At 48.0% G+C, this 25,759-nt stretch overlaps 1 protein-coding gene across 1 annotated transcript; it reads left to right on the top strand.

Moving 5' to 3' along the window:
• Nucleotides 1–8,257: 8,257 nt before the first annotated feature.
• On the top strand, nt 8,258–20,928 carry STC2 (stanniocalcin 2). Its single transcript, XM_029998098.2, has 4 exons — nt 8,258–8,623; nt 10,845–10,987; nt 13,519–13,730; nt 17,299–20,928. The coding sequence occupies exons 1-4, from the start codon at nt 8,473–8,475 to the stop codon at nt 17,690–17,692; spliced, it is 900 nt and encodes a 299-aa protein (XP_029853958.1). The 5' UTR covers nt 8,258–8,472; the 3' UTR covers nt 17,693–20,928.
• Nucleotides 20,929–25,759: the final 4,831 nt, after the last annotated feature.

The following is a 25,759-nucleotide window of genomic DNA, read 5'->3' as shown; positions in this document are numbered from 1 at the left end:
TGGTCCCTAACTACTTATAAATGCAATATGACATCAACCAAAAATCAAAGCATATTTGGCACATGGGACCCACTACTGGCTATGAAAACACGTGTAGCTGAAATAGCCCCAGGAAAGGACCCACCCAACCCATACACAGAATGCATTTAAATAAATATAGGGTACAGTCTTGGTCCATAGATGGGCAAAACTCTTAAGCAGGTGGAAGAAGAGCCGCCTGAATGAGAGCATGGGGGGACATCCGTGCACCAGCCAGACATGCAGATATAGTTGTACAGTACTGCAGCACCACAGCTTATTTATAGTTGGGCGGGTGAAAGAGTGGAAGAATTGAATTCCATTCACGGACACGTTTCCAGAATAAAATCTGATTACACTAGAACAGAGAAGACAGCAAATATTATCTCTGAGGGTTTTTCTCACAGAAAACAGCATCCAGCAATTCTTCCATTTTGGGTTATAGATTTAAAGTAATTTAGAATAAGGAGAAAAAAAACCTTCTGAAATAATCCCTTTGCAGACATGAGAAACTACCATGTACGGTCCCATGCTGATGAGCCCAGCTATAATCCAATCTTTGCTTTCTGCTGACTAGCTGAGCTCTCGTGGTTTATTATGTCAGTGGAACCCCTCAAAAGAATTATAGCCTTTTATTCAGCTCCGAACCATGTATTATTATGAATACTAAACTGGTTCAAATAGTGTATTGGTCCTGCTATAACATTAGGCAAAGTCTTAAGTAATTACCTATCTCTTCAAAGAATGTGTTTTCATTGGCGTCAGATCCCGCTGAAAGCAGGCGTGCATGCTTGTGGATACACTGTGCACAACATCCCCGGAGCAAGCACATGGCCATGTATAAACAACAGGACAGAGCTCCTGCCACCACAGCACTGCAAAATAAAAGGCTTCCACAGCAAGCAAAAATCTAACCTTAATCGTAATAAAAACACACTAAATGGTGCTCAGAATAAATACAGATACAGGTGATGTAGGCAACATGCATAACATAGTGGCAACTGCAAGTTACTTTGTGATAAATAATAATTAAATGCATTAGTAATGTTAATTTGAAAATAGAAGTTAGCATCAGCCCTGCAAAAAGAGAGGCTCAGGCAAGTTCCTGCATCCAAGCGGTCCCAATGGAATCAGTAGACCCCATGTCAGCAGCAGGACTTAATTTGTATTTTAAAAGCTGCCTGTTGCAGTATTGGTAACTGCTTGTCTAACACCCGCAAAGCAGCAGGACCACTGCTCTCTGACTCTGCTCTCTGCACTGAGGCCTGGTTTTTCTACATGCTGTCTGCAAGTCCTGCTCATAACTGTTAAGTTTTGGGGAATCTTTTTAGCCTCAACTGTCTGGCTTGACAATTAACTATTCACTGAAAAGCTTTCTTTTTTAATGTGAATTTCAATTCACAGTACGTGTTATTCCACAGGAAGAATACAAACTCATAAACTGTGTCATGTAGGTCACGAATGCGAGTATCTCTAAGCCAACATGGTTTATAGGCTGTGCTGTGTCAGAGCATCTGCCTAGATCCCATATGAGTGAAACAACAGATCTTACCAAGCAACTGGAGTTAGGCCATGGGAACAGTTAGACCTATGGTTTAGTTCTTGTCTGATCTGCACCGAGAAGTCCCAAAGCAGCGGGAAGACCGTCTACACGTACAAAGTGAAATGTGGCTATGAAAAGCCAGTGAGAGCCCAAGGCGGGTCTGTAGAGGTGCTCTTCTGTCTCATTGCTCTTACCCGCTCCGCAGAGTTGCATTGAATTTGTTGGGTCCAACACGAAAACAAAACCTGACCCTTAATTTCAGCATCAGCTGTCGGGCGAAATGAATGACTGGAGAAAAGGCATAGAAGAGGCAGGCAAACCATCCATTCGATTTGTGTTTGCTGGCATCTGCACGGCCATTCACAGGAGAGGCAGCAGATTCACTCTCGATCTGAGGTCAATCCAACTGAGAGCCAGCACGGGCAGGGAGGGAAATTTAAGAGCATTACATTGTTTGGACTCCAATTCTGAAATCATTGTACTCTGCAGAGAGTCGTACTTTGTGGGCGGTGACTACGGTGCTATAATTACCACTGTAATTACACTGGCATGTTTCCTTCTTGGCCAGCCCCATGGAGTTACAGTCCCGTTACCTGACCTGGGTTTCTGATAATCCTAGTACAATGGGCGATAGCATTTTTTCTGGCCTGGCCACAAGCTGGTAGTGTTAGTATGAATCGGAAGGCCACGAATGCCAAGACAGTTTCTTCCAGAGCAAAAAAAATGTTGTCAGTGTCCACTTTGACTGCAACTATCGCTTGTGGCTCCTTCAGGAGGTAAGGTGGAGGAGGAACCAAGGAACCAGATCATGCAAAGAATCTGGCACTGCAAAGGAGAAGGACACCCTGGGACTAGCAAATCTCACCCATCTTTAACTTCTGCCTCACATAACTGCATCATAAATACACATAAGCTGGGTGTGTCTGATAAATATGTCAGCCGTGACACTTAAACTTAATTAAATTATTTGCATTGGGCTTTGGCATTAATATCGTAGTGGTAATTCTCATCTCTCCTACAGCTATTGCTTCAGGATTTGGCGGGTTCAAAAATGCAAAAACATCTTGTGTTGCAGGTGGAACCCAGTTCATCTCTCGGTTTTGATCCTGCCCATAACAAAGCACGTGTTAACCTTGAATCATGTAAAACAAAGACGACGTTTTATATGCCAGGTGGTCTTCTAATGGGGGACTCAGATAACTGGTTTTTGCTTTATATGAAAGCCTGTTTTTCCCAAAATCAAATAGGATTTCTGCAGAAGAGCTGCGATGAGTTTCTATGCTCCTCTGAGCAGGATCTGACACTGCAGCCCTCAGTTGGGAGACGGAGCTTGCTGCGTCCCAGCAGGCCGCTGTCTGAGGAAACCAGAGACTCTGCTGCAAGTCTTTTGCAGATTCTTCTTTTCTTTATAATACACAGGGGGATTCGGGTTTGGTGACTTCGCTGAACAATTCTCTGAATCAAAGCTGCTTCTTGAAACTCTTTTCTCTAGTTTCTGATGTATTTTTTTCCCTGCTAATTTGGAGTCCGAGCTGGGAATATGGGTGTTAAAGATGTTCAGCACTTCTCTGCGTCAAGCTGCAGCTGACTGAGGTAGCCACTTCACTCAAGGAAATTATTTGAGGTTTTCTGAGAGCCTCTTGACAGTAGGTAAAGATTGTTTCAGCTTGTGGGAGTGCCAGCTAGAACCCTTTATAACCTGAATGACATGTAATGTCATAAAAACTCCTGCTAAAACTCACTCTGTCCTTTCAAGATGGCAATTTTGACGTCAATGTCTGTCTTTTCAACCATCAGATAGCAGCTCATCTGGATAAGAACCGGCAAGTCGGAGATTGCCTACAAGTATCTCCTAACAAGAGTCCCTTCCATGTATTATTTTAGTTAAGAATGTAACTCAGCATGTCTTGCAGATCTCTTCCCCACTCTCTTGGGGCAGGGGGAGGGAATGTACTACTGTGAGAAAAGGGGAGAAAGAGATGCTTTTGGCCAATGCTCTTATCTGGTGAGTAAGCAGACTGCAGTCTGATATGTCTCAATCTGAACAGCCACATTTTGATGACCCTTTCACACATAATTACCAACAGAGCTTCCATTTTTCTTTAGCTAGTGCAGTAGTCACAGAAATTATGACTGTTCGGCATTATCTGCCTTATATTAGTTGTAATCACATCACATTTTTGTTTATATCCACAAGTAATAAAAACCATGCATATCTTCAGTTTGACTTAAAGAATAAAGTAAATACATAATTCTGGCAAATTGTTTGGAATTATAGTTTAACGGCATCTGGTTCAGATATTCTGTAGTAAATTGTTGGCACCGACATTGCCACTTTTTTTTTTTTATTTGAACCAAAATGTTCTCAGAAACATGTGTTTTTCGTCCAACTTCCATGTAATCCATTTTATGAAGGCCGCAAAGCTTACGAAGTTTGAAACTTAAACTACCTGGGCAGAAGGGATTGTTTCTGGACATTCATTACACAGCTGATTAACTGAGGAATAAACAATTCTGGCATGCAACCTAGCGTGTCTGTTGTTTTGGCTTTTTGTCTCAAGGAGTTGTCTTTCTTGAAATACCTCCCCAGGTACAATGTGTACATTCCACCCTGTTTTGCTCACAAATTACATACCTCTCTTTTATGTCAAGTCCAATATAGCTGCACCAAGTTTTCTTATTCCACATAAAAAGTAACCAATTACTTGAGTAAATACATGTTTTAAAAATATCACAGAGTGGTTTCCTGCTGCTCTAAATACTAAAACGTTCGGCAGGATTTCTGACACTTATAAATCCTTCAAATAGTTCATATTTTATCAAAGAAGCCAGACTGTCTTTAAACCTGGTGCATAACTCATTGAGGCCATTTCTCAAATACCTGATCTTTATACAAGCAATCAGGAAAAAAATGGCTGTATAATTTTTAATATAATTAGCTTTGATTTTCCTTGCATTTCATTCTCTGTGGCTTTATTGTCAACTTCTGCTCGTTTATCGTAAAAACTACAGTTACCAGAGATTCAAAAATACTAAATCGATGATGATGGGGGAAAAGTGGCTTAAAATACAACCCTTTGAAGCTTCCCAACAGACCTACATTTACTGAGCCTAACAGGTTCTCCAGTGTCAAATCCCATTTCAGTCACTGTCAGCAGCTTTATTCGCACCATCCGAGAACCAACTTGTGGGAATTAAATCAACACGTTCCCAGAGCAGGTCCCACACCAGGAGGAACCAAGTCCAAGAGGCAGCTTCCTCCACTCTCCCGACCACTTTCCCAGCAATGCTTTGCCGCTCTGGGCTGGCTTCGTAATGATGTGTCATTTGCAAGTCAGCACCTTGCACTAAGCCCGGAGGTGGGGAAATTACCCAGGAGAAGAGGCAACAATAAATTCCCCTGTCTTGCTTATTTTCTCAAGTCTGATGAAATCCCACTGTGCTGCTGGGGCTGCACAGCACAGCTTACTCTAACTCTACTGTGAAATGCGTTTAGTCACAGATAAAAACCCCAGAATCCAGACCTCGGCACACCTTCCCCACAGCATCCTCTCCCCTTTTGAAGTCATCGGCCTCTCCATCCTTCGTAACCGGCTGTGCTCACTCTCTCCCTGCGCGCCGGAGCCTCTTGCACAGCGCTCCTCAGCCTTCACCTGCCTGCAACGGCCTTGCAGGGACACAGCCCCGTTAATAATCGTGAAAGTATCTCATCTCCCTAAAAACCCCAAACAATTAAATGCTTCCCATTTAAAGAAAGTTGCAAAATGCTCGTGCTGCTGCTTGATCATATAAAGCTTTAATCAAATTATGAAACACTCTTAACAAGTAAAACCTATGTATGTCAGCTAAAGGGAACTCGAAAGCGTATTCCTAAAAGCCAACAGTCGTTCAAAACTGCTGGAAGTAGTTGTGATCCTCTCCAAAGTGTTACTCCTCAACCACGTCATCAAACGCCTCGCAACCAGACACCATCCCACACGAGCTCCCTGCCGCTGGAGCAAAGCTGCAGGCTCAGTGCCTCAAGTGCCTCGGGATTCAGGCATCCCAAGTCTCCTGGAAAACAGCCTCTAAATCACTGGAATTGGTAACTATTCTATAAAATTACCTGGCACGCAAACTGGCAGTCGATTGTGCTGCCAGGGAGCGAGTTACACCGCACTCCAAAAGATGCCAAATTTGCTAGAGCGTGACTTGTGTCTCATGCGCATTTTTCCTGACAGCGCTCACCTTTAAAATGCGGGAGCAGCTTCCTGCCTTGCTAAGGAAGGGCTGAGTGGGACCAGATCCTCTAATCCCAGGAGCACCCTGACGAGTGACCTCGAGAGAGAAAAGCGGGGAAAAATCCCACAGCTCCGAGTGCCACCCGCCGCCCAGCAATGTCTGCTGAGCAGGAAGAGCTGGGAAATGCTCAATGTGCTGACAGCCGGCAGATTTCTTCACCAAATAGTGACACGAGGGGGTGCTATTTTAGGCACGGTTTTGGTAAAGAAAAAAGATGTGAAAATAACCTTGGATGGAGCGATTCATCCAATATAGGCTGAAGGGGAGGATGAGCCGCACTAGGGCAGCCAGGGCTGCGTGGTTCAAAGGACACGCTCTGAGAAATGATGAGACCTGACTAGAGAAGTCAACCAGAGGGAGGAACCCAGGCTCTGGTGCATGGAAGATGCACGGAATTCCTTTAAGTCGAAAGGGCAAAACCCATCCGAAAATTGTCACTTTAAAAAGAGGCAGAAAGATTGATGAGGAATGGCTGCAGGAGGGCATCAGACCTAAAGCAGCAGGGAAAAGGCATTACGAGAAAGCACAATTTGTGAGGCACAAGAAAAAAATTAAAACAGATATTACATGTATAATACAAACTTGCTGGTTAGGAACAGTACATTGGTTGTCACCTCCTCCAACAGAGAAAAACCTCTGTCCCTTAAATTCTCCTGCCCGTGCTCTCCCTGTGCTGCTCCTGAGTTCATTCAGTCCCTGGTCTTTGAACACTGGAGATGAAAATTGTTAAAGTCAAGCTACTGAGACCTAGCAAAGGCAATTAAATAGCAAAACTCTTCCGCAGTATAAATAGTAAGAGAACAAGGACAAAAGAAGGGCCACCAGGCACTCAGGGTGAGGTAAAAATGAAGAAGAAAAACCTATTCCTTTAATAGCCCTGTTGTCAAAAAGGGCAGAACCCATCCCAGGGGCACAGGGGCTTTGCAGACATCTGCACTGGCACAGCGAGTTCCTTAGAGGAAAGCTGCAAGTTGCAGTTTACAAGGCAGCAGCGTATTGATAAAAGGGAATTTCCACACGAGCTTGGCACCACCGCTCAGAATCGCAGTCTTAAAAAGATGTTTCGAAGTCAAACCCTAAGGAACGATAAACAAACTTTGCACCGCTCAGACCCAGCAAACAAACCTCCTGGCCTGGGACAAAACCAGGGAAGGCCCAGGCGAGCAGAGCCAGGGGGGATGTCTCAGGGGCTGCAAGGGGGGTGTCAAAACGTGCCTGCCGGTGCCTAGCCGTGGAGCCATGGTCCTGCGGCGCGGTGTCACGTCCCGCCGAGGAGACCCTTGCTCGGGGAGGTGTGAGTGGATTTCCTCAAGTGCATTTTGACAGCTGTGAGGAAGCGGGCGGCTGCAGCAGCTGGAGACATTCCTGCCTGCGCCCCCCCCGGCGGGACCCCCGCCCCCGGCACGGCACGGCACGGCAGGGCACAGCGCGGCCCGGCAGCGCCGGGGGCTCGGGGGCTGCCGGGGGAGGCAGGAGCCGCATGGGGCCCGCGGGGTCTGATGAAACATCTGATGTGCATTACGGCAGGGCAAGGGGAGACACGCACGCCCCCTCCCCAGCGAGCGCGGCACTTCTCATCACCTGCTAGAGATTTTCCTACGCTCCCCCCCCGCCAGCTACCGGACAAAAGGGAGCGGACAGAGCTGGCTGTGGGGTTGCTCCGGGGGGGGCTTGCAAGGGTGATGGTCTCCTCCCGGTGGTGGAAGGGGGCGGGGGGTGTCAAGGATGGCAGCGCCCGGCCCTGCTTCCCCGGCCGGGTCCGCACTCGGGTACCACCACCACCCCCCCAGGTGATGGATTTGGCCCCAATCCCCTCGGAGCTCGCAGGGTACAAAATCCCGGGGGGGGGGGGGGGGGGAAGAGGAGCGAGTGGAGGCTTCCCAAGAAAGTCAGTGCCATCGCTGCTTCGGAGAGGGATTTTTTCTTTCGTCCTTTAAATCAAGTCTGGCAGTGAGGCGTCAGTGGCGCAGGACGGCCGGCTCCGGGCACGGGCACCCCCGCTGCTCCCCGCGCAACGGCAGCGCCGGCCTCTGGAGCGGCCCGAAGTTGCCTCCCCGGCCCCGGCCCCGCGCCTGCGGGGGGACCGGCCGCTCGGTGCTGCCTCCCTCCCTCCCGAGCCCCGCGCTTGTCAAAATCCCGCTTTTTCACCTTCTTTTTCCTCCCCCCCCCTTCCCCCCCCCCCCACCGCCGGGGGAAGGCACCTTCGCACCCCCCCCAGCCCCCTCCTCGCCGCCGCCGGGGGTGCAGTCCCTTGCCCGCTGCCCCCCGCACGCCCATCCCCCGCGGGCCGGGGCGGGGGGGGGGGGGGGGGGGGCCGGGGGGAGGCGGGAGGCTGCAACCTGCCGGCGGGGCAGGGCCGGCCCCCGGCGGGCGGTCGGAGCGGGGCGGCGGCTGCCATTGGCCGCGGCGCGGAGCGACACCTGCTCGGCTCCCTCATGCGAGTGACACCGGGGCTCGGCGGGGATATTTGAGGCACCCTCCGGAGCCGCCGCCGTCACTCCGCGCTCGCCGCCGCGCCGGGCACATGCGGTTCGCGGGGCCGCGGCGAGGAGCGCGCTGGGCCCGGGTGCGGCACCCCGCGGGGGAGGACGCGGCGGCGGCGGCGGCGGCGGCGGGGGGAAGGCGCGACCATGTGCGCGGAGCTCCGCGGCAAGCTGCTGGCCCTGGCCCTGCTGCTCGCCAGCCCCCGGGCGGCGGCGGGCACTGAGGCCACCCACCCGCCGGAGGGGCCGCAGGACAGGACCCCGCAGCAGAAGGGGCGCCTGTCTCTGCAGAACACAGGTACGGCGGAGTGGGGGGGGGGTGTGGTGTGTGTGTGTGTGCAAAGGTGGGGTGTCGGTGTCCCGTCCCCGTCCCCCCCCCGCCTCGCTGCTTCTGGAGCGCCGGGGAAATAGCCGCGTTGAGTTATGACAGGCGTTTTAATTTCGGCGTCCGACTGTCAGGCATAAATCATCAGAGGAAATAAGAGCTCGCTCCTAATTACCTTTAAAGCCCGGCTTTGCCAAGCACGTGTTGCCCTTGCAACAGCCGCGGCAGCACTCCGGGCGAAGCGCCTCTGCGGCCGCGCCGGGCACAGAGCGGGTGCCGGGCGGCCCCGGGCCGGCGGGGAGCGGGGCCGGGGGCGGCGGGAGCCCGGCGGAGATGCTGGGCCGGGGAGGAGAAAGTTTCTCGGCGCAGCCTTTGAAACCGGGTCGGGGGGTGACGGGGGGGGACGGGAGGCGAGGGGAAGCGGCTGGAAATGACTGGTGCTTTGCCTCCTCCATAGGGAGTCGTGCAATGATGCAACGGACCGGGGGTTTCTCTCCTCCTCTCCCGCCCCCTGCGCTCCCTCCCCCGGGTATTATCTGCCTAGAAAGAGAGAGCTGAGGCGTGCACTTCGCTGGATCGCTTCCCAGCCGTGCAAAGAGAGAGCGCGGGATCCAGACGCTTCCCTTCCCCCCCTCTCCCCCCCCTTTCTCCTTTTTCCCTTTTTTTTTTTTTAACACTCTCAGTGCTGCGAGACGTGTTTAAACACACACGAGCAGGAATGCACGAATGCCCATTAGGGACTGCCACATGTGAATCACGGCACTGTGCAGTTCTCAGCACGCTGGAGCCAGGACATGTGATCCGGCAAAGGGTTTGCATCCGGATGCCAACACAAGCACTACAGCTGAGCTCCCGGCCCCAAAAAAGCCCAGCTCCGCACTCTGCAGCGCTCCACAAAGAGCTCCATTTTCCCCCCCCCCGCCGCCCGGTGCATGTGTGTTTGCGCAGCTTTTCGCGTGTGGCTGAGACAATCCCAGGAGCCGACCCCGGGGCTGCCGTGTCCCACCCCCAGATGCGCTTCGGGGCAGGTAGAAGGCGGGGGGGGGGGGGGGGGGAAGGCAGCGGCAGTGATTTGGTTTTGAGTTGGGGGGGGGTTCGTGTGAACTCCATCAGACTCCGCGTTTACATGCGCGGCTCCTCTCTCTGCCTTGCAGCGGGTTGAAATTAGACCGAAAGTTGCTGTAAAGACTTGCAAATGGACCGCATGGCAAAGGGGGAGGCTGGGGATGTCTGAAACGCGCTGCGGTTCGGAGGGGGATTAGGCTGGCTCCCAAGGGCAAGCTTTAATTAAAGGTACCACTAGGGCACAGAGTACAGGAATTCTTAGCATCCTCAGTTCTGGTCTAAAAGCTGCCCCTGTTTAACTTTATCCCTAGGCTTTTTCAGCAACCACCTTCCCTCTGGCAGTACTACTACATCCATTTTTTTTTTTAAAGGACCAGAAGCTGTCTTGTTAAGAATTAGATTTTTTGGGGGGGGGGGGGGGGGGGGTTGGTAAGTGAGTATTAGACAGCATTTTTTTTTTCCAGTATTACATAACACCTGACAGGGCAGAATAAACACATATGTAGCAGCTACTTCCAGTAGATCAATTTTATGTTCTACATACATAAATTTATATATTCCATTGATTTCTGCATAGGTGAGGACACAGTTGCAGCTTTATGCAACACTCGGTGCAAAGGACTTTATTTATCAGTGGGAGTTTTGCCATTAACTTTGTAGAGATCACGATAGAGGAAACCCAGTGGTCTGTAAAAAACATGGTGCTAAATCTCCAGAAACTAACTCAAAGTACCAGAAATGAGAAATTTTAGCTGGCTGGGTCCTGGGCTTCTCATTTTGGCACTTGAATTTGATGGGGGGCTTTGTACGAGTCAGACAGCAAAAATCATGCCCGTCCTTTGCTCCTGAGGAATGCAAAAGCATTAGACAGTTCTCAAGTGAAATAGCTTGACGTAAGCGTAGTGGATTTGGCATTTACTTCTTGGATATTACTTTCATAACATAATACACCCAAGTTTTGGCCTAATTTCTGCAAAAAGTGGGCATGCTGTGGGTACAATAACTTGTCACGTGTTTTTTCTTTCGAACGGATGATGTTAGCAGAATAACTCTTTCCTTCCCCGCCCCTACCCACCACCAGCTTCTATGAACAGTTCTGCAAATTAACTGTAATCAATGCTCATTTTAGCTGAAATCCAGCACTGCCTGGTTAATGCTGGCGATGTGGGATGTGGAGTGTTTGAATGCTTTGAAAACAATTCTTGTGAGATCCGAGGCTTACACGAGATCTGCATGACATTCCTGCACAACGCTGGAAAATTTGATGCCCAGGTAACACGGCGAAATGTCCTACGTATCTGCTTGCTTCTAATATACACTTGGCATGTATTTTAGTTCCTTAACACACCTTTGAAAAAAAGAGTTACCGTAACGGAACAAATCTACATTTGCACATGACCAGCTTCCCTAAGAATTTTTCTGTGGAAGGGTCCGGAATCAAGACCCCAGAACAGTAATAGAGCAGCGGTGTGCAACCTGTCCCAGGAGACAGGCTGTCTCTAGCTACAGCTCCCTGTGATCACTTCTTCCTCCTGTACCCAGGATAATTAAATCGGAACACTAACGTAGCTGAACGTGGTTTTCAGAAACACTAAGCGGCTTAAGCTTCTACACCATGTTTGTTCAAAGCTGATTCAGAAATGCAACTTAGGCACCCAGCTCATTTAGACATATCAAAATATTTCCCAATGTGCAGTTATTAAAGTTGGTTCTCAAGACTTGCACACAACCAGTACAGGCAATCTCCTAAAGCTGCTGTACTCAAATAAGTCTTTGGTTCAAGCACTGACATTAAAATACATTACTTAGATGGTATGCGGTATTAAGTTTGTCTCCTTCATTTTCTCCCCAGACCATTTATGCATCATTGAGACATCCTGTTATTATGTCTTATAAACCTACTCTCCCATTTCAGTGTGGAGGGAAGAGAACATTACGACGGGCCAGCGGCATTTGGCTTGACCATGCGGTTTACAGTATAACTTGACTAAAAGCACCAGCTACATGGCACTGTTAAAAGCATGTTATAAAGTAGAGCTGCCTTAGGATTCAGCCTGTTCTACCAGGGATGGTGGGACCACCCAATAGGAAACACTGTTGAAGTGCTGGAGTTTGGGGTTCAAATTCTCAAGGACGTACGAAGGGTCTGGCTAACCACTAAAATGGGAATTGTTTCTTCTGTGGGTATCTGAAAATGTTCAACTTAATTTCCAAGTGGCTTCCAGAAAATGCTTGTTTATTTTTGCACAATATTCTGTCAGTGAACAAAGTTGACCAAAAAAGTAAGCGCTGTTGGGAGAGGAGGGAAACGTGCCTATGAACGCTGAGTGTAGTCATTGATGCCTATTCCCCAGGATCCCCAGATACTGCTAATCAAATACAGCCTGTTTCATACCCAAGCTGTCTCCATTGCAATGCACAAGTATTAAACCCCTGGAGCTTTATTTAATACGGAGGTGACTTTAGCCTCTGCAATGACATGGCTTTTCATGGTTCATCTCTGTATTATCTACAGTTATTTCAGGCTGCATTAAATGACAAGATTAACATTGGCCATTTTCCGCTCTCTGCTTTCTGCTCTCCTTTTTTCTCTCTGAAACGTGAGAACTGATGTCAGGTTTGGTTTGTATAAGAATTTTCTTTTTTATCCTTATTTGCCTACTGTGCTGTGTGTTTGTTACTGAAGGGAAGGGCAAGTAAGAGTCATTGGTACAAGGAATGGAAACGGATGATAACTGAAGCAGTTCTTTGATCAGCAAGAAACATTTCTGGCTTGAAATAATTTGGGGATAACATCTGCTTGCAGGTCTGGGTGAATCTTAGTTAATGTCAGTGGAGCTGTGACAGTGTACTCTTTGGATAAAGGATAAGAAGAATTTGGTCTTCATGAAGCATTTGTGTAAAATAATCTGAAGCTGATGAAGAGATGGGGCAGTGCAGGAGGCTTCCACACACCTATTGCTCAGCAAAGTAAAGGGAGTCTGAGCAGAGCTGTCAGACTGCGACACGTGCACCGTGTATGGCAGCTATGGTATCGCATAGCAAAGAGAAAAGGAAGGGATGGGTTTGATGCCCACTAAGCAATTGAATGAAGGAACCGCAAACAGTGATTAAAGAGATGCTGCTAAAGCAGCTTTCCTGCAACTTTTTTTAGTTTCTTGATGGCATTTTTTTAATCTCACAATTTCTTGCAGCAAACAGACACCAAGACACTGTTAGATTATTATTAGTGCTGATTTGAGTCCCTCTCTGAGGAAGTGGTAGTAGAGAAAATACAGCTGGGGAATGGGGCAGATGCATGTAGACAGTGCATACGTGTCTATGAGTTTTAATTTTAAAATTAGCTTGCAAAAAAACCTAATTTGCAGTTACTGAATGGGTATCTGCTTGTGGTCCTGGGGACCTGAACTGTGGCAGGATGCCCTCTTCTTCGTGTGAACCTGCTCTGCTGCCACCCCAGAGGCAAATGAAGCCAGGAACTCGAGCATTGACTTATTTCAAGGTGCTTACTTTTGCCCTTTCCCTTGTTGGGCATTCAGCTGTTGGGGCAGAGGAAACCTCAGAATACCAGTGAGGAAGCCCCTCTGTGTTCAGCTCCACTGGGATAGCAAAGCCAGGTTAACTTGGCATGGTCTTTAAGGGCAGAGAAACAAAGAGAAGAGGGAGAAAAGCCATTAAGTGATACCCTTAGCAATCTAATAACCCTTGACGTTGTCCTACAGAGGAGCAGCTAGCTGGGCATAAATCATCTGCTGTGCTTAATGGACAAAAAAACAGATCTACTCCGTTTCTTTTCTTCTCAGGGAAAATCCTTCATTAAAGACGCTCTGAAGTGTAAGGCTCATGCCTTGAGGCATAAATTCAGCTGCATCAGCCGTAAGTGCCCTGCCATTAAAGAGATGGTGTTCCAGTTGCAGCGGGAGTGCTACCTGAAGCATGACCTCTGCTCCGCTGCCAAGGAGAACGTCCAGGTCATTGTGGAGATGATTCACTTCAAAGACCTGCTGCAGCATGAGTAAGTGCCTCCATGCTAGTGCAGTCAGGGGCGTGGGAGCTCCTTCCAGGAGCACGAAGGTGCCAATGGGCTGTGCATCTGCCCAAGAGCTGTTTCACCTCTTTCTGGCCCGTAAGCACGTCTTGTTTTCCCATGTACCAGACCAAGGTAATGCTTTCTTCGCAGGGGCGCTTGCAGACTAGTTTGTTTACAAAGGGCTGGATGTGACTGGAAGGAGGTGAAATGGGTTGAAGTTGGATTTGGCTGTTCCTTTGGTCCTTTAGGAAATACAGTGTTGGTCTCTGCTGTTTCCAGAAGCATCTCAAAATGTCTCTGTGCTTTCTGAGCTCAAAGGCAGCATTCCTGACCCCAGTATCTTGTTAAAGATGACAGCTAGAGGAGAAGGGGGAAGAAGGTCTATGCAAAGTTGTCAGTAAGATGGTAATTTCTTCTTTAAATACATACTTTCAAATGTCTTGTAGTTAATTGTCCCTGAAAGAGCTGCAGTCCCCCAGGTAATCTTCCATTCATCTTATTCCTTATTAATCTCAGATGCCTTTTAATAAAACATGGAGCTGTACAAAATGAAGGCACAAGTCAGATTTTGAGGAGTTCATCCCCCTGACTGGGAACACAGCTGCCCTCTGAGGAATGGCAGGCACGAATCCTATTTGGAATTGATCAAAGCTGCTACATGACAGCAACAAACCGGGCACAAGCTGTTTGTACCAACTCTTTGTGCACAGATGCAAAAATAGGAGCCTGTTTTTCTTGCAGGTGAACATCTCGCTCCCAAACAAGAAGGCTGAGCCACAGCCTGGCAGCAGATTTAACCTTAGAGCATCTTCCTACCACGCCTCTATGCCTTCTTATCCCTAGCAGATATTAGCACAGAAACCCCGAATCCCAGCAATCATGACAGATACATTTTTTTTCTTTTACAGAATCATATCTTCTGGACTTTTAGCCTTGCATTTTCATTGGTCTCCAAAAGAGCTGTGCCCCGGTTCCCTTACTTTCTGTTGAAAACCACCCCCCTAATACTTAAGCTGCAGTTGCAGAGAGACACTCTGATGCCACTTTACTCTGAAATGCAGAATTGTTTGCTGTGGTTTGTACGAGCTGAACATGGTGGCCTGAAAGCAAGGCCCTTTCCATGGATGCTCCTGAGGCTGGGATCAAAGGCAGATTTTGGCCTTGCCTGGGGGAGAGGGGAAGCGGGGCTCCATCCTGCCCAGCAGCACCTCTCTGTGGGCACTGCTCAGGCTGTGTTAGTAGGCTATAAATTGGGTACTTGGTACCAGTTAACCCTCCCCATCACTTGGCCTGTCCAAAGAGAAGTAACTTATCCTTGTTTTACAAACGCACTAAAGCGGGAATGCTCAAAGGCAGCTGCTTATTCCTGGGGAGCTTAACTGGGGGGTTCTCGGTTTGAGAAGAGACGGATCATTCAGCTAAACACCTATAATTTGCACGATCTTGTTTAGAGCTTCCTACACTTCATTTTCAGCATCTCATAGAGTCGAAGCTTAGCTTTCCTATGCGGGACTCCCCAAATAGAAGCCAGCCAGCCTCCTCCCCTCCCCTAAATTTAGAGGCCATCTCTGAAGCTTTTGAACTAAGGAACTTGTTCAAGATCAATAGGCAAGTGTGGCAGAGCTGGAAATAAAATCGCGTCTGCTGACTTGCAGCCTTGTGCTCAGTTCAGGTACTATGGTCAGGCCAGCTGAAATGCAGAAAGTAAAACAGTGAAGGAGAAATGGGCCAGTATTAATCCGCAGGGCTCTGGCAGACTCTGAATACCTGAAATATTTGGCAGCTGAGCCACTTTCTAGTCATACCAGCAACCTTTTTCTTCCAAAGATTTTTGTAAAGGTTATGTCCAACTTCAACAACTGATTGCTCCCTTTACTTTTTTTTTTTCTTCCTTCTACTGGATCACTTTGTATGCAATGTGCTCAGTTCTCTCTCATCTTCTATTTTACGTTTAAAACAAAAACTAAGAGCGGAGCAGCAAGTGGCAGCTCTTAGACTTGTTCTCTGACTCTTTTATTCGGACTGTTTTCTCCCGATGAGTATTGAGGAACGCGGTCGGGGCAGTGAAGTCTCCTCCTGAGTCAGCTGCGGTGGGGTGGGGGTCAGGCTGATTTGCTATGGTGGAAGTGGTGACAGGCCCTGGCAGATCGGTCGCTGCTGCATTCCAAGTAACTTTTTTTTTAAACGACAGAAACAATCCAAACATGGGAAATATTTTGAGATAGGGGAATAGGTGGCTCTCCCAGATTAGTCATTCAAAATGAGTTTAAGCAGTTGGGCAAAGTAAAAATCAGGGTAGTGTCAGACACTGATCATAATCTGTTGGTTTTCCTCATCTCTTCTGACTTAGTTCATGGGAAGAGATTTAGACTTGTCCACAGCCACCAGAGCTGGTGGACTGTGTGCCCAGAAGGGGCACCCCCACCACCCCACACCACCATGACTGCTGCTGACCCCAGGCAGTTCTCCGCTTGCGCTGTGGATGGTTCCTACCGTGGAAGACTTTTAAGCACGTCCTTCTGGGCCTGCTAGCAGCTAGCAGCGGTTGTGTCAATAAACAACATCAATATTGACCCACAAAACTTGTGACCGCAACTATTTTAAAATCGCTGCACTCGATGACCCATGGCTGAGGCAGCCAAAGCGCCTGCGCTCGGGCGGCGTTGTGCCGTGGGGCACAGAGGGACAGGCGGGAAGCAGAAACTGTATTTGGCCATGGCTTGTTCGGAGTCCTTATTTGGCTGGGAAAAGGTATATACTGAAAGCTGTACTCAACTCTGTAAGGAAATGAAGAAAAAAAAAAAACTTGGTGTGGGAAGAAACAGTGCCACCAAAGCGGATTTCCATGTGTCTGAGCTCTGTGCAGAGAGCACAGATAGGATCTTGCTTGTGGTGGAGATCAACACCTAGTGCTTCAGGGAAAGCTAAAGATGATGAGAAAAGCCAGAGAACCTCTAGCTGAGTATCTGTTGCTCTTCACAGAGGTGAGGAAAGGCCTCCTTCTTGCAGACCGGTGATCAGCGTATGCTCTGTACCAGCTGTTCACCTGGAGATAGCAAGCAGTTTGATGAAGCTGGTGGCTCTGCGCATGAAGAGGTTTCCTTTTGTCATGCATCCTGACGAATAAAGATGAAGGGGCACGGAAGGAGGTAGAGGCAGGTGTGAGATAGCAGTTCTTCCCATTTGACAGCCCCATTTGCCAAGCCTGTAGACCTCTTACTCCTCTGGTGGACATTACAGTTCTCCCAGAGCATCTCTGGTGGGGGAGCAATCAAGGCAGATCCAGCACTTTGAGTGAAGCTTCGTTTGACAGGATGCCATCATGTGCGTTTCTTACACCAATATGGCTGATTAGAATATAATACATTGCATAATAAACATGGTGCAGAATTGCTGTACGAGGCTGCCGAGTCAGTGCGTAGCAGGGGGCTAACGCTACTGAACTGTGCTGTGCACGAGGGAGGGTAAGGTAGAGAGGCCATTACACTCGTTTACTCATAGATAACCCTTATATATTTTTTGACTCTCCTCTCGCTGTTCGCTTTACCTCTAGGCCATATGTTGACCTAGTGAATATCCTGCTCACCTGTGGCGAGGAGGTGAAAAAGGCAATAACAAGAAGCGTCCAGGCCCAGTGCGAACAGAACTGGGGAAGTCTCTGCTCCATTCTGAGCTTCTGCACCTCGGCCGTGCACGGTGACACCATCCTGGGTCCCGAGAAGAAGCCAGGTGAAGCCAGCAAGGCTGCTGCTGGCCGCGGGGACATGCTGGCCCACTCCGACTCCGACCACAGGGAGAGCTCGCGAGCATCTAAGGGAGAGAGAGGTACCAAGGGCCACTTGAACGCCCATGCCCGGGTGAAAGCTGGGGGCCACGGTCCCAAAGGGGCACATGGGATCATGGACCGGGCAGACGAACTGTCCGACTTCTCTGACATCCGGAGGTGAAAAAAGGCACCGACTTCCCCGTTCCCCCCATCCTCCCCCTCCACTGGAAGCCGCCTCCGTTGAGTCCCATCTTCCCGTCTATGGACATTCCAAAGCATTTCCCATTCAGAGGTCAAGCACAGGGCATTGCAAGATATATATGGACCTCAGCAACAGTGTACATAGTAGCAAAGGGAGAGCAGTGGCAATGGGTTATCAATCCAGCAAACTCGACACTTGAGCAGCCACCAAATGTGGCAAAATATCTCCAACTAAATTCTTTTCCCCTTTTTTATGGAACGGACGTCAGTTGAAATTTAGGATCTTGTTTGGGGATTGTTGGGTTGTTTTGGGGGTTTGTTTTTTTCTCTTGGTCCCCTTGGCTGGGGAGAAGGTTCCAAGAGGGCTCTGCCAGATTGCATGTGGCCGCTTGTGGCTTAGCACCTCCGCAGGTTTAGGGCGCAGCCTTACAGCAGATGGCTGAATTCCAGGGGGATTTGGTTTCTGCCTGTGGCTGAGAACACAAGAGCTCAAGGCTCTCTATGTGACACTCTATAATGAAATAGCTACCCCGTCTCTCGCACAGGAACTGTGCAGTCTGGAGCTCCACCGCTTTCTCTTAACTAACTTCTGAGCCATTGTTCCCATCCGGGTGATGCTGCCTAGTTTAAGTGCCCCCTGTTCGTTTTTTAACCACTGCATAACTTGACACTTGCTAATCCAGTCACTCCAGCATATCGAAGGCGAGTCGTCAGCTTCCGGACAAGGCAATGCGACTGTTAAGACTTGCACAGTATGGAGGACCCCCAAGAGTATGCTCGTGGACCTCTAAAAACCCTGTGCATATTCTCTGCTTACACCTGCCCACTCAGTGACAGAGGTCCTCCAGCCCTACGGACAGCCCAAGGTTAAAGGATGGGCATAGGCTCAGACAGCGAAGGACCCCATATACTTAGTTCTTCTGCAGGGCTGTGTTGAAGGCCCATCAGAAATCTGTCTCTCCTTAGCAGTAGCATGGTGCGGTTTGCTGGGATGTGGAGCCCCACTCTAACCTGCCTATCAGCTGTGGTTTATCCAAATGCCAAAGATAAGGAGAGGGGGTTGACTTGGGTTTTTTTAATTGTCATGCAGATAATGACCACCAATCTCTGCAGAATGAGTTACTAAAGATGAAGAGTGTCAAGAGCTTATTGTCTCTAAGCGGTTTAAGTGTGAGTGAGGTGTTTGGACACATCTCTCCTACCCCCTATGCAATTGTAATTCTCAGGTTGCAGATCTGCAATCCTATATCCCCAGATACTGTACTGGAAATGGAGGTTACAGCATCCATGGGGACAGAAGGGTGAGCTCTTCAGCTTCCTCTAAAGAAAAAGCGAGTTTTCTTAGAAAGTGGGAATCACACCAGGGATTTGAGCCTTCTCATTTAGAAAGTTTGGGAGGAAAGCTGTGGGGGCAGGAAGGCAGTTCGGTGGAGACAGAACGTACCCGGTGAACTAACGTACGTCTTGTCGCATGGTGGGAAGGAGCTGTATAAACAGTAGAGGGTGTTGGAATTTGGCTACAATTTCCAACTCAGATTTTAGTTACTGCTAAGTGAACACAGCTCCTAATAGCTATATTCAGGGTTTAATGCATGTATCCACCCGCAGAAGTTATAGGCATTGCTTTTAATAGAAGCCATGTAGGAAGCAAGAGAGGACCGTTACGTTGAAAAAGTGTGTCTCTTATGTGATCACCAGGTCTTTGTTTAAAGACATGACCTTGATCCTGCCTGATTTTAGCTAAGTTCTGTGACAGACTTTTCATTTGACTTAATTGGGAAGAGGTGGGATCGGGCCAGGTACTGTAGCAGCAAAGACCATGCTGACCTGAGGAGCGGAGCTCTGGCAGTGAGAGTGCCAGCTGCCCCGTTGGGTTGTAGTGAAGCTGTCCCACGGATGGGGCACCCAGGCTGTCCCACGGAGGAGCTTGCCAAGGTTGGGTCAGGCCTGCCTCTGATGGCCAACTCCTCTGCTCCAAAACCAAGTGGCCGCTGGTGGGACCATAAGAAGGTTTCTAGCATGCCTCCATGGGTTCCTGTGAGCGTCCTCTCCCCCTTGGTGACTTATAGCCACCATGAAGAACAAGCTCAAACCAAAAAGACAATCCAAGCGTTTTAGCAAAAAAAAAAAAAAAACCACCAAACGCAAAACAGAGACAACAACTCGCTACCAATGTAATGTTCTTGCATTGAACTAAAATAAGATCCCTCTCTCATTAGAGGTCTGATTCATCAATGGGAACCAAACATATAGATCTACATCTTTGAATGTCTCAGTCAACATATCACCTCAGCATGCATACAGTTTTATTTGTATTCATTCGTTCTGTGGGGGAAATTGTATATTCCCCTTGTTTAGTCAATGAAAATTTGGGGGGGGGGGGGGGGCAAGCTGTGGGGTGGGAGGGATTTTTGTATAAGGCATAACTTTTTTTTCCTCTGTGTGTGAAGATTTTATGTGTTCATCTACTGATTCCACATATGCTATTATTGTAAATATTTAACATTTCTATTTATTATAGTGTCTCCATTTAAAAAAGAACACTGCTGGCTATGATAATTTAAACGTACGTCATGACCTGTGTTGTATATATTCATGCCACTAGTATGTTTTTTTATGTTTAAAGCTGCATAAATATAGTTTTATACAGTTCCATAATGTTATTGACAGCATAAATCATTTATTTATTGTTAAACCTTCTTTCATATCTAACAAATAGGGTGCGTTTTACCTGAGATTATTTTATTGCGACATCTACATAGCCTTAATTCTTTATAAAAAAGAAAAAAATTGTCCATTTAGATACTGTATGATGCTTTAATTCACATTCCTTATGAACTTGCTGTTCATGAAGGAGGTTTAGCTTAAAAGCCAAGGTATGAATGTTTCCTTTACGCTTTGCATCTGGAATGAGTCTTGTTCTGGAATGAAAATACTGGGAAAAGCAAAATGCCTACTGGAAAAGATAGCAGTAAACCCTGGAAAATGCTGTCCTAACTTAAAGTGCTGAACTAAAAGGAAAAAAAGAAAAGCTAAAAAAAAAAGACAAACTGTCCTTAATTCCAAATCTCTGGGAGAAAAACATACTAGTTTTATCTCATGTAGGATTTGCAGCCAAATAAGCTTGTAAAAAAAGAAAATGCATATGGCTTTAGACAAAGCTCTGTACCTTTCACACTATTATTTTCCTTAAACACTAATAAATGTTTTGAATAAGTCTGTGGCTGGGTTTTGTTTAGCTGGAATTTCAGCTGCTGCGATAAGGGGTAAGAAAAGCCCTCTGAAGCTGGGCCGGCAGCTTCAGCTGAGGGGGGCAGAGGTGATCTGTCTGCTCGTCCCCCCGGAGCCTGTGCCAGCCGGGCAGCAGCAGAAGTGCCCTGGCTGGGGCAGGACGCGGGGACGGAGCCAGCCCTTCCTCTCTGTATACTGGGGAGAGCCGGCGCGGGGGCAGAGACCTCGTCACCGGCGTGTCATTCCCCTGGGGGAGGGAGACCTCGTTGGCGGCTTAGCTGGGACCTGGCAGCCTGGTTGGAGGGCAGATGGGGAGATGCAGAACAAACTAGAGGATGAAAAACACGGGGAGCGGCAGCTCGTGCCCTTCCCAGGCTCAGCCAAAGCCCCTGTTTTGTTTCGGGAGGTTTTTCCCTTAGCAGGCGCCATGGATTGGGTTCACTGCAGCATGTCAGAGCCACCTCATCTGCTTTAAATTAGTCTGTGTTCAGGGTAGGAAGGGAGTAGGGGCATGCAGGTGCTCATGAGTTTCTTGTCACTGCCTCGATGATCGTGGATTACAAAATCGCCTTCGGAGGTTGGCAGTGGCACCACGCTGTGCTCAGCCGGGTTGATTATAGGCACAACTCAGCATCCCATAAGGGCCGGGAAGGGGATCTTGGCTGACCGCGGCACCTGCCCCCAGGCAAGGTGTCGGCAGCCCCCAGCATGGGGCCAAAGCCCTAAGCGCTGGATTTCAGCCAGACCCATTAACAAATACAACGGCAATGCTTTCTAAAAGCTGTAATAGCTGATAAGATTTTTCCTGCATGTATAAAATACCCAGACAGTTCATGCAATGGCAAGAGTTATCCCTTCAAGATTTTGCCTTAAAAATGGAGAACAAGCACTTGGCTCTCCATTGTCAGCTATTAATAATCTATCAATAAGTACCAGCCACTGGCTCTGTACAGGGACATAACAGGCACGTACAGTAGCTGTAATTCTCTCTCGGATCACTTCATCACCATCCCAGCAATGATCAGGTATCAAAATCTTAAATGCTTAGTGGCATTTCAGCAAAGTAGAAAAGCAAAATCTGAAGATTTACAAAAAGCAAGCTGCAGAAACAGCACTTTGTGTTGTCTCCAAAGTAATTTTCATACAGCGTCGGGGTGTAGGCAGCAAGGGGATGGGGAAATTATGAGAAAGCACCTCAAGAACATAAAGCACGGGGGTTTTTTTAAGGCTGCTTGCATGAAAAAGCACATTTTTAACACTCCTTCTGTGGGTTTTAAAAATAACTAATCCAGTTGAAGCCTTTGGATGAGATGGGCTTCACAAGCCTAAATGTGATTTGCAGCAATTTAGGACCTGTAGCATTTCTTTGCCTTTAGGTGCAACAGCTCTTTATAATCCTGCCACGGACTGTCATCAAACACCAACAGGGAAGTGTGCCTTGCCAGCAGAGATGTGACAGTTTGGTGGGATGTGATCTCAGACCAACCTGCAGCCAGGCTACAGCCAAGGAATAGCTTGTGCTGGTGTCGGACCGCTCGTTGGCATTAAAAGATCCCATTGCATTTTTTTGCAGGAGCTGGTCCACACCGTGGCTGTGATGCAGCTAAGGTAACTGCATTCTGCCCTCTACCATCCTCCTTGCAATTTCAACTAGAGAAGTTATTTTTCATCTCCTGAGGCGTAAAGTGGTGAGACTGCATTCTGCTCCAAAAAGTGGCTAGACGTTAGTGATGGAGAAGTGACCCTTACCTTCCCTTAGGGCATCACGTCTCACCAAACAGCACAGTAAGTAACAGAGTGCTGACATTAAAAAGTACACAAGCACAGAGAGAAAAAGAAGCCCTAAAACAGACTGCAGAGCAGGGATTCTGCATTGCACAACCTTGAGAAGTGTATAACTTAAAATCTATTTAATACCAGCATACAAGTCTGCTTCAAGACTGGAGTGATCTTAGTTCAATTTGGTCTGAGTCACTTTACAAGTGAGGTAAGGAAAACCAAATCAAGGCAATTCAAATTGCAAATGCACGTCCATACACAGGTCTCATCCAACTGAACAAATCCCACCAAGATTCATGCATGTGGTCCATTTGGATTTATTCTCCTACAGGCTCCCTGTCTAGCCTCCCAAAAGAACAAAATTAATTCCAGATACTGGCTTGCTCAGGCATACCAAAACATTTACAAATGTATATGGCAATTTACATATGTCAGCCCACGTAGTGAGCTGAGTCAAACCTACTGCCAGTGCTTCTGCGTTTGTCTTTACTGGTTCCTAGTTACTGCCCTTCGCTCTCCTCCCTGAGCCCACGCCTGGAGATGCCAGAAGAGCCAAGGCAGCTCCAGAGCCGCTCTCTGCTGCGTCACGCCTGATGAATTCATTGCAGCGATCTTCCCAGGTGAGGGAATAGTTAAAGCTTGCTGGGAAGCCTCTCAGCAGTGCATTTTTAAAGCTATTTCCTGACACCTCACCAGAAACACAAATCCCACTCAGTTTTCGCTGCTAGTTATGTTCGTGTTTCCATGCTCTCCTCGCAGACTCTCGCAGGAAAGGCTTCTCTCACACCTGCTAAAGTCAGAAATTGCTGCATGCTTCCCCAGCCACAAATACAGCAGATCTCGAGCCTTGAGCAACGCCGGGCAGCCTGCATCACCCGGACCCATCACGGTCACCTGCGTGTGACCAACCAAAATTGAATCGTGGAGAGGGGATGCAAAGGGGTGCAGCTGGACCTCCCCGGAGGCAGGAGCTCCACTGATGCCACGCAAGGTCCCTCCCAGGTCTGTTCCTGCGGTCCCAGCACTAACAGGTCCTGGCACAGGGTTGGGGCTAAGCTTAACCATATAATTAGTGAAATCCTAACAATTTTTGTTTCTGTACATTTTCTTTAGGGAAAAATATCCCAGCCAGTGGAGCATTTCATTTTGAAATCAAAACCTCATGTCCTTCTTGATCGGGAATGTAAAATGGGGACTTGAGGGTTTAAAGACATGACAAATTATGGGAAGCTGCAGGGGCTGAGAATTCCTATCTCCGAGGATGCCGACTGTTATAGCCTTGACCTTTTCTGCAAATACCATCCTCCCTTATAAAAATGTGGCTTGGAGTTTATTTAGAAATTCTTTTAAAATAAGAAGAAGTCTTTGGAGAGTCTGCTGGGAGGTTCTCCACGTAGATGGGGATACAGCTTTTTTTTAAGGCTATTCCTCCGCTGCTGGAAAGTAGTGCCCTAAGGGCCGGGCCACTGCAGCAAGTGTGCTGGATACGCTGCTGTGCATCTCAGTGGCTCTGGTGACACCACAGAGATCAGCTCTGGCACGTGGTTCTGCAAGAGGAACCTCAACAAGGTTGAAATCAAGCCTGCATCGGCTTACGCGGTGCAAGAACAAAATGCCCCCATGGCACAGACAGTGCCAGCTTCCCTGGTGTCATTGGAAACAGGAGCTTATGGAAAGGCTAAAACCAGGCTGCATTTTAACACAGCACGGGATCAGCCCTCCGCTATCTAAGACATTATGGCACGTAATCCTCTCTATAAACGCCGCTTCCATTTCTCAAATTTTCTGCAGTTTGTATCTGCTTTTCTCTATCCCACAATCACACCAGGCTACATTTGTCACCCATGAATAATCCCACTTACATTGCAGAGTCTCTTCCTACCCTGGAGAAAAATGCAGTGGGAGGTGTGGGGAAGCTCAGCGAAAGCTGACAGCCAGGAGAGACTGGGAAAGGCCTACAGAGTGCCTTATTTAGATGTCCTATTTTAAGATAAAATGAAGAGGAACTATGCACATTCAGCATTTTGCTAAACTGACGTGAAATCAAGCCACTACGAAATCAGTTTGCAGAGGGGTGCAGTGCACATGCTTGAAGCCTTCTTGAAAATATTATTATTATTTATAATTGCAGTAGCTTCTGGCTGTCAGCAAGTCCCAACCTTGGGGCTACCGATCCGTATATCACAGGAGAGAGTCCTGGCCAAAACGGGTTTCCATCGCCGTCGGTACAAGGAAACACTGTCCTTTGCCTCCGCATGCAGAAAACAAAACAGTGTCTACCTGGACACTCAGCATTAACTCACCGCACAAGATGCTTCTGAACAGTAATCACAGGAATTACGTGTTTTTCTCTCAGATCTACCACCTACACTTGCTGGTCCCAAAGCTAACGCTAACTGATGATGTGTCTGCAGAAGACCGTTAAAAGCATTTTGGCCTGTACAGAAAGAGGGAGTTAAAGCAGGCAGGATGCCTTGGCGGGGGCAGAGGATGCCCAGGGAAGCTGAAACTGCTCTGCAGCAAGAAAGGGCTCCCGAGGGTCCGGGCAGCCCACGGTGGCAGCCAGCTGACTCTGCAGATTCCTGGAAGAGGAGATGTATTTTGTGGCTATCTGCATTACATGGACTAGGGAAAGCTGGCCACAGCTGACAATGCAGGACCAGGGAATGAGTCTTGGATAATAATTAAAGGCCAAATCTTGGGTTCACCAAAGCCTCTGGTAAAACATCTTATTGATAATAGTAGGACATCAAGATTAGGCTCCTGCTGGAGCTGGGAATCACTGAAGCTTTCCTGACTACATAGGCTTATCAGGAATAGTCTTAACAAAATCAGAAAATAGATGAGGCTGAAAATAATCTGTTCTCAAACATCCCACATTCAGAAATGCCTGGATCTGAGGCACGGGGGTTTTTTGCAGCACTCGCTAAGCACAGACCATTTGCAAACCATGGAAGAGCAGGCAATCCATAGTGTCTTTCAACAGCATCCAGAATTGTATGACACTTGGAACGTGACAAAGATAAGAGTTGAATGC

Source organism: Aquila chrysaetos, chromosome 22 (genome assembly GCF_900496995.4).
Source record: "Aquila chrysaetos chrysaetos chromosome 22, bAquChr1.4, whole genome shotgun sequence".
Taxonomy (NCBI): Eukaryota; Metazoa; Chordata; class Aves; order Accipitriformes; family Accipitridae; genus Aquila; species Aquila chrysaetos.
This window is presented reverse-complemented; position numbering and strand designations above follow the sequence as displayed.

Coding starts and splice junctions, on each gene's coding strand:
- STC2 (XM_029998098.2), top strand. CDS start 8,473: ATGTGCGCGGAGCTCCGCGGCAAGCTGCTGGCCCTGGCCCTGCTGCTC. Junction 8,624..10,844: donor CCTGTCTCTGCAGAACACAG/GTACGGCGGAGT, acceptor TGCTCATTTTAG/CTGAAATCCAGCACTGCCTG. Junction 13,731..17,298: donor AAAGACCTGCTGCAGCATGA/GTAAGTGCCTCC, acceptor CTTTACCTCTAG/GCCATATGTTGACCTAGTGA.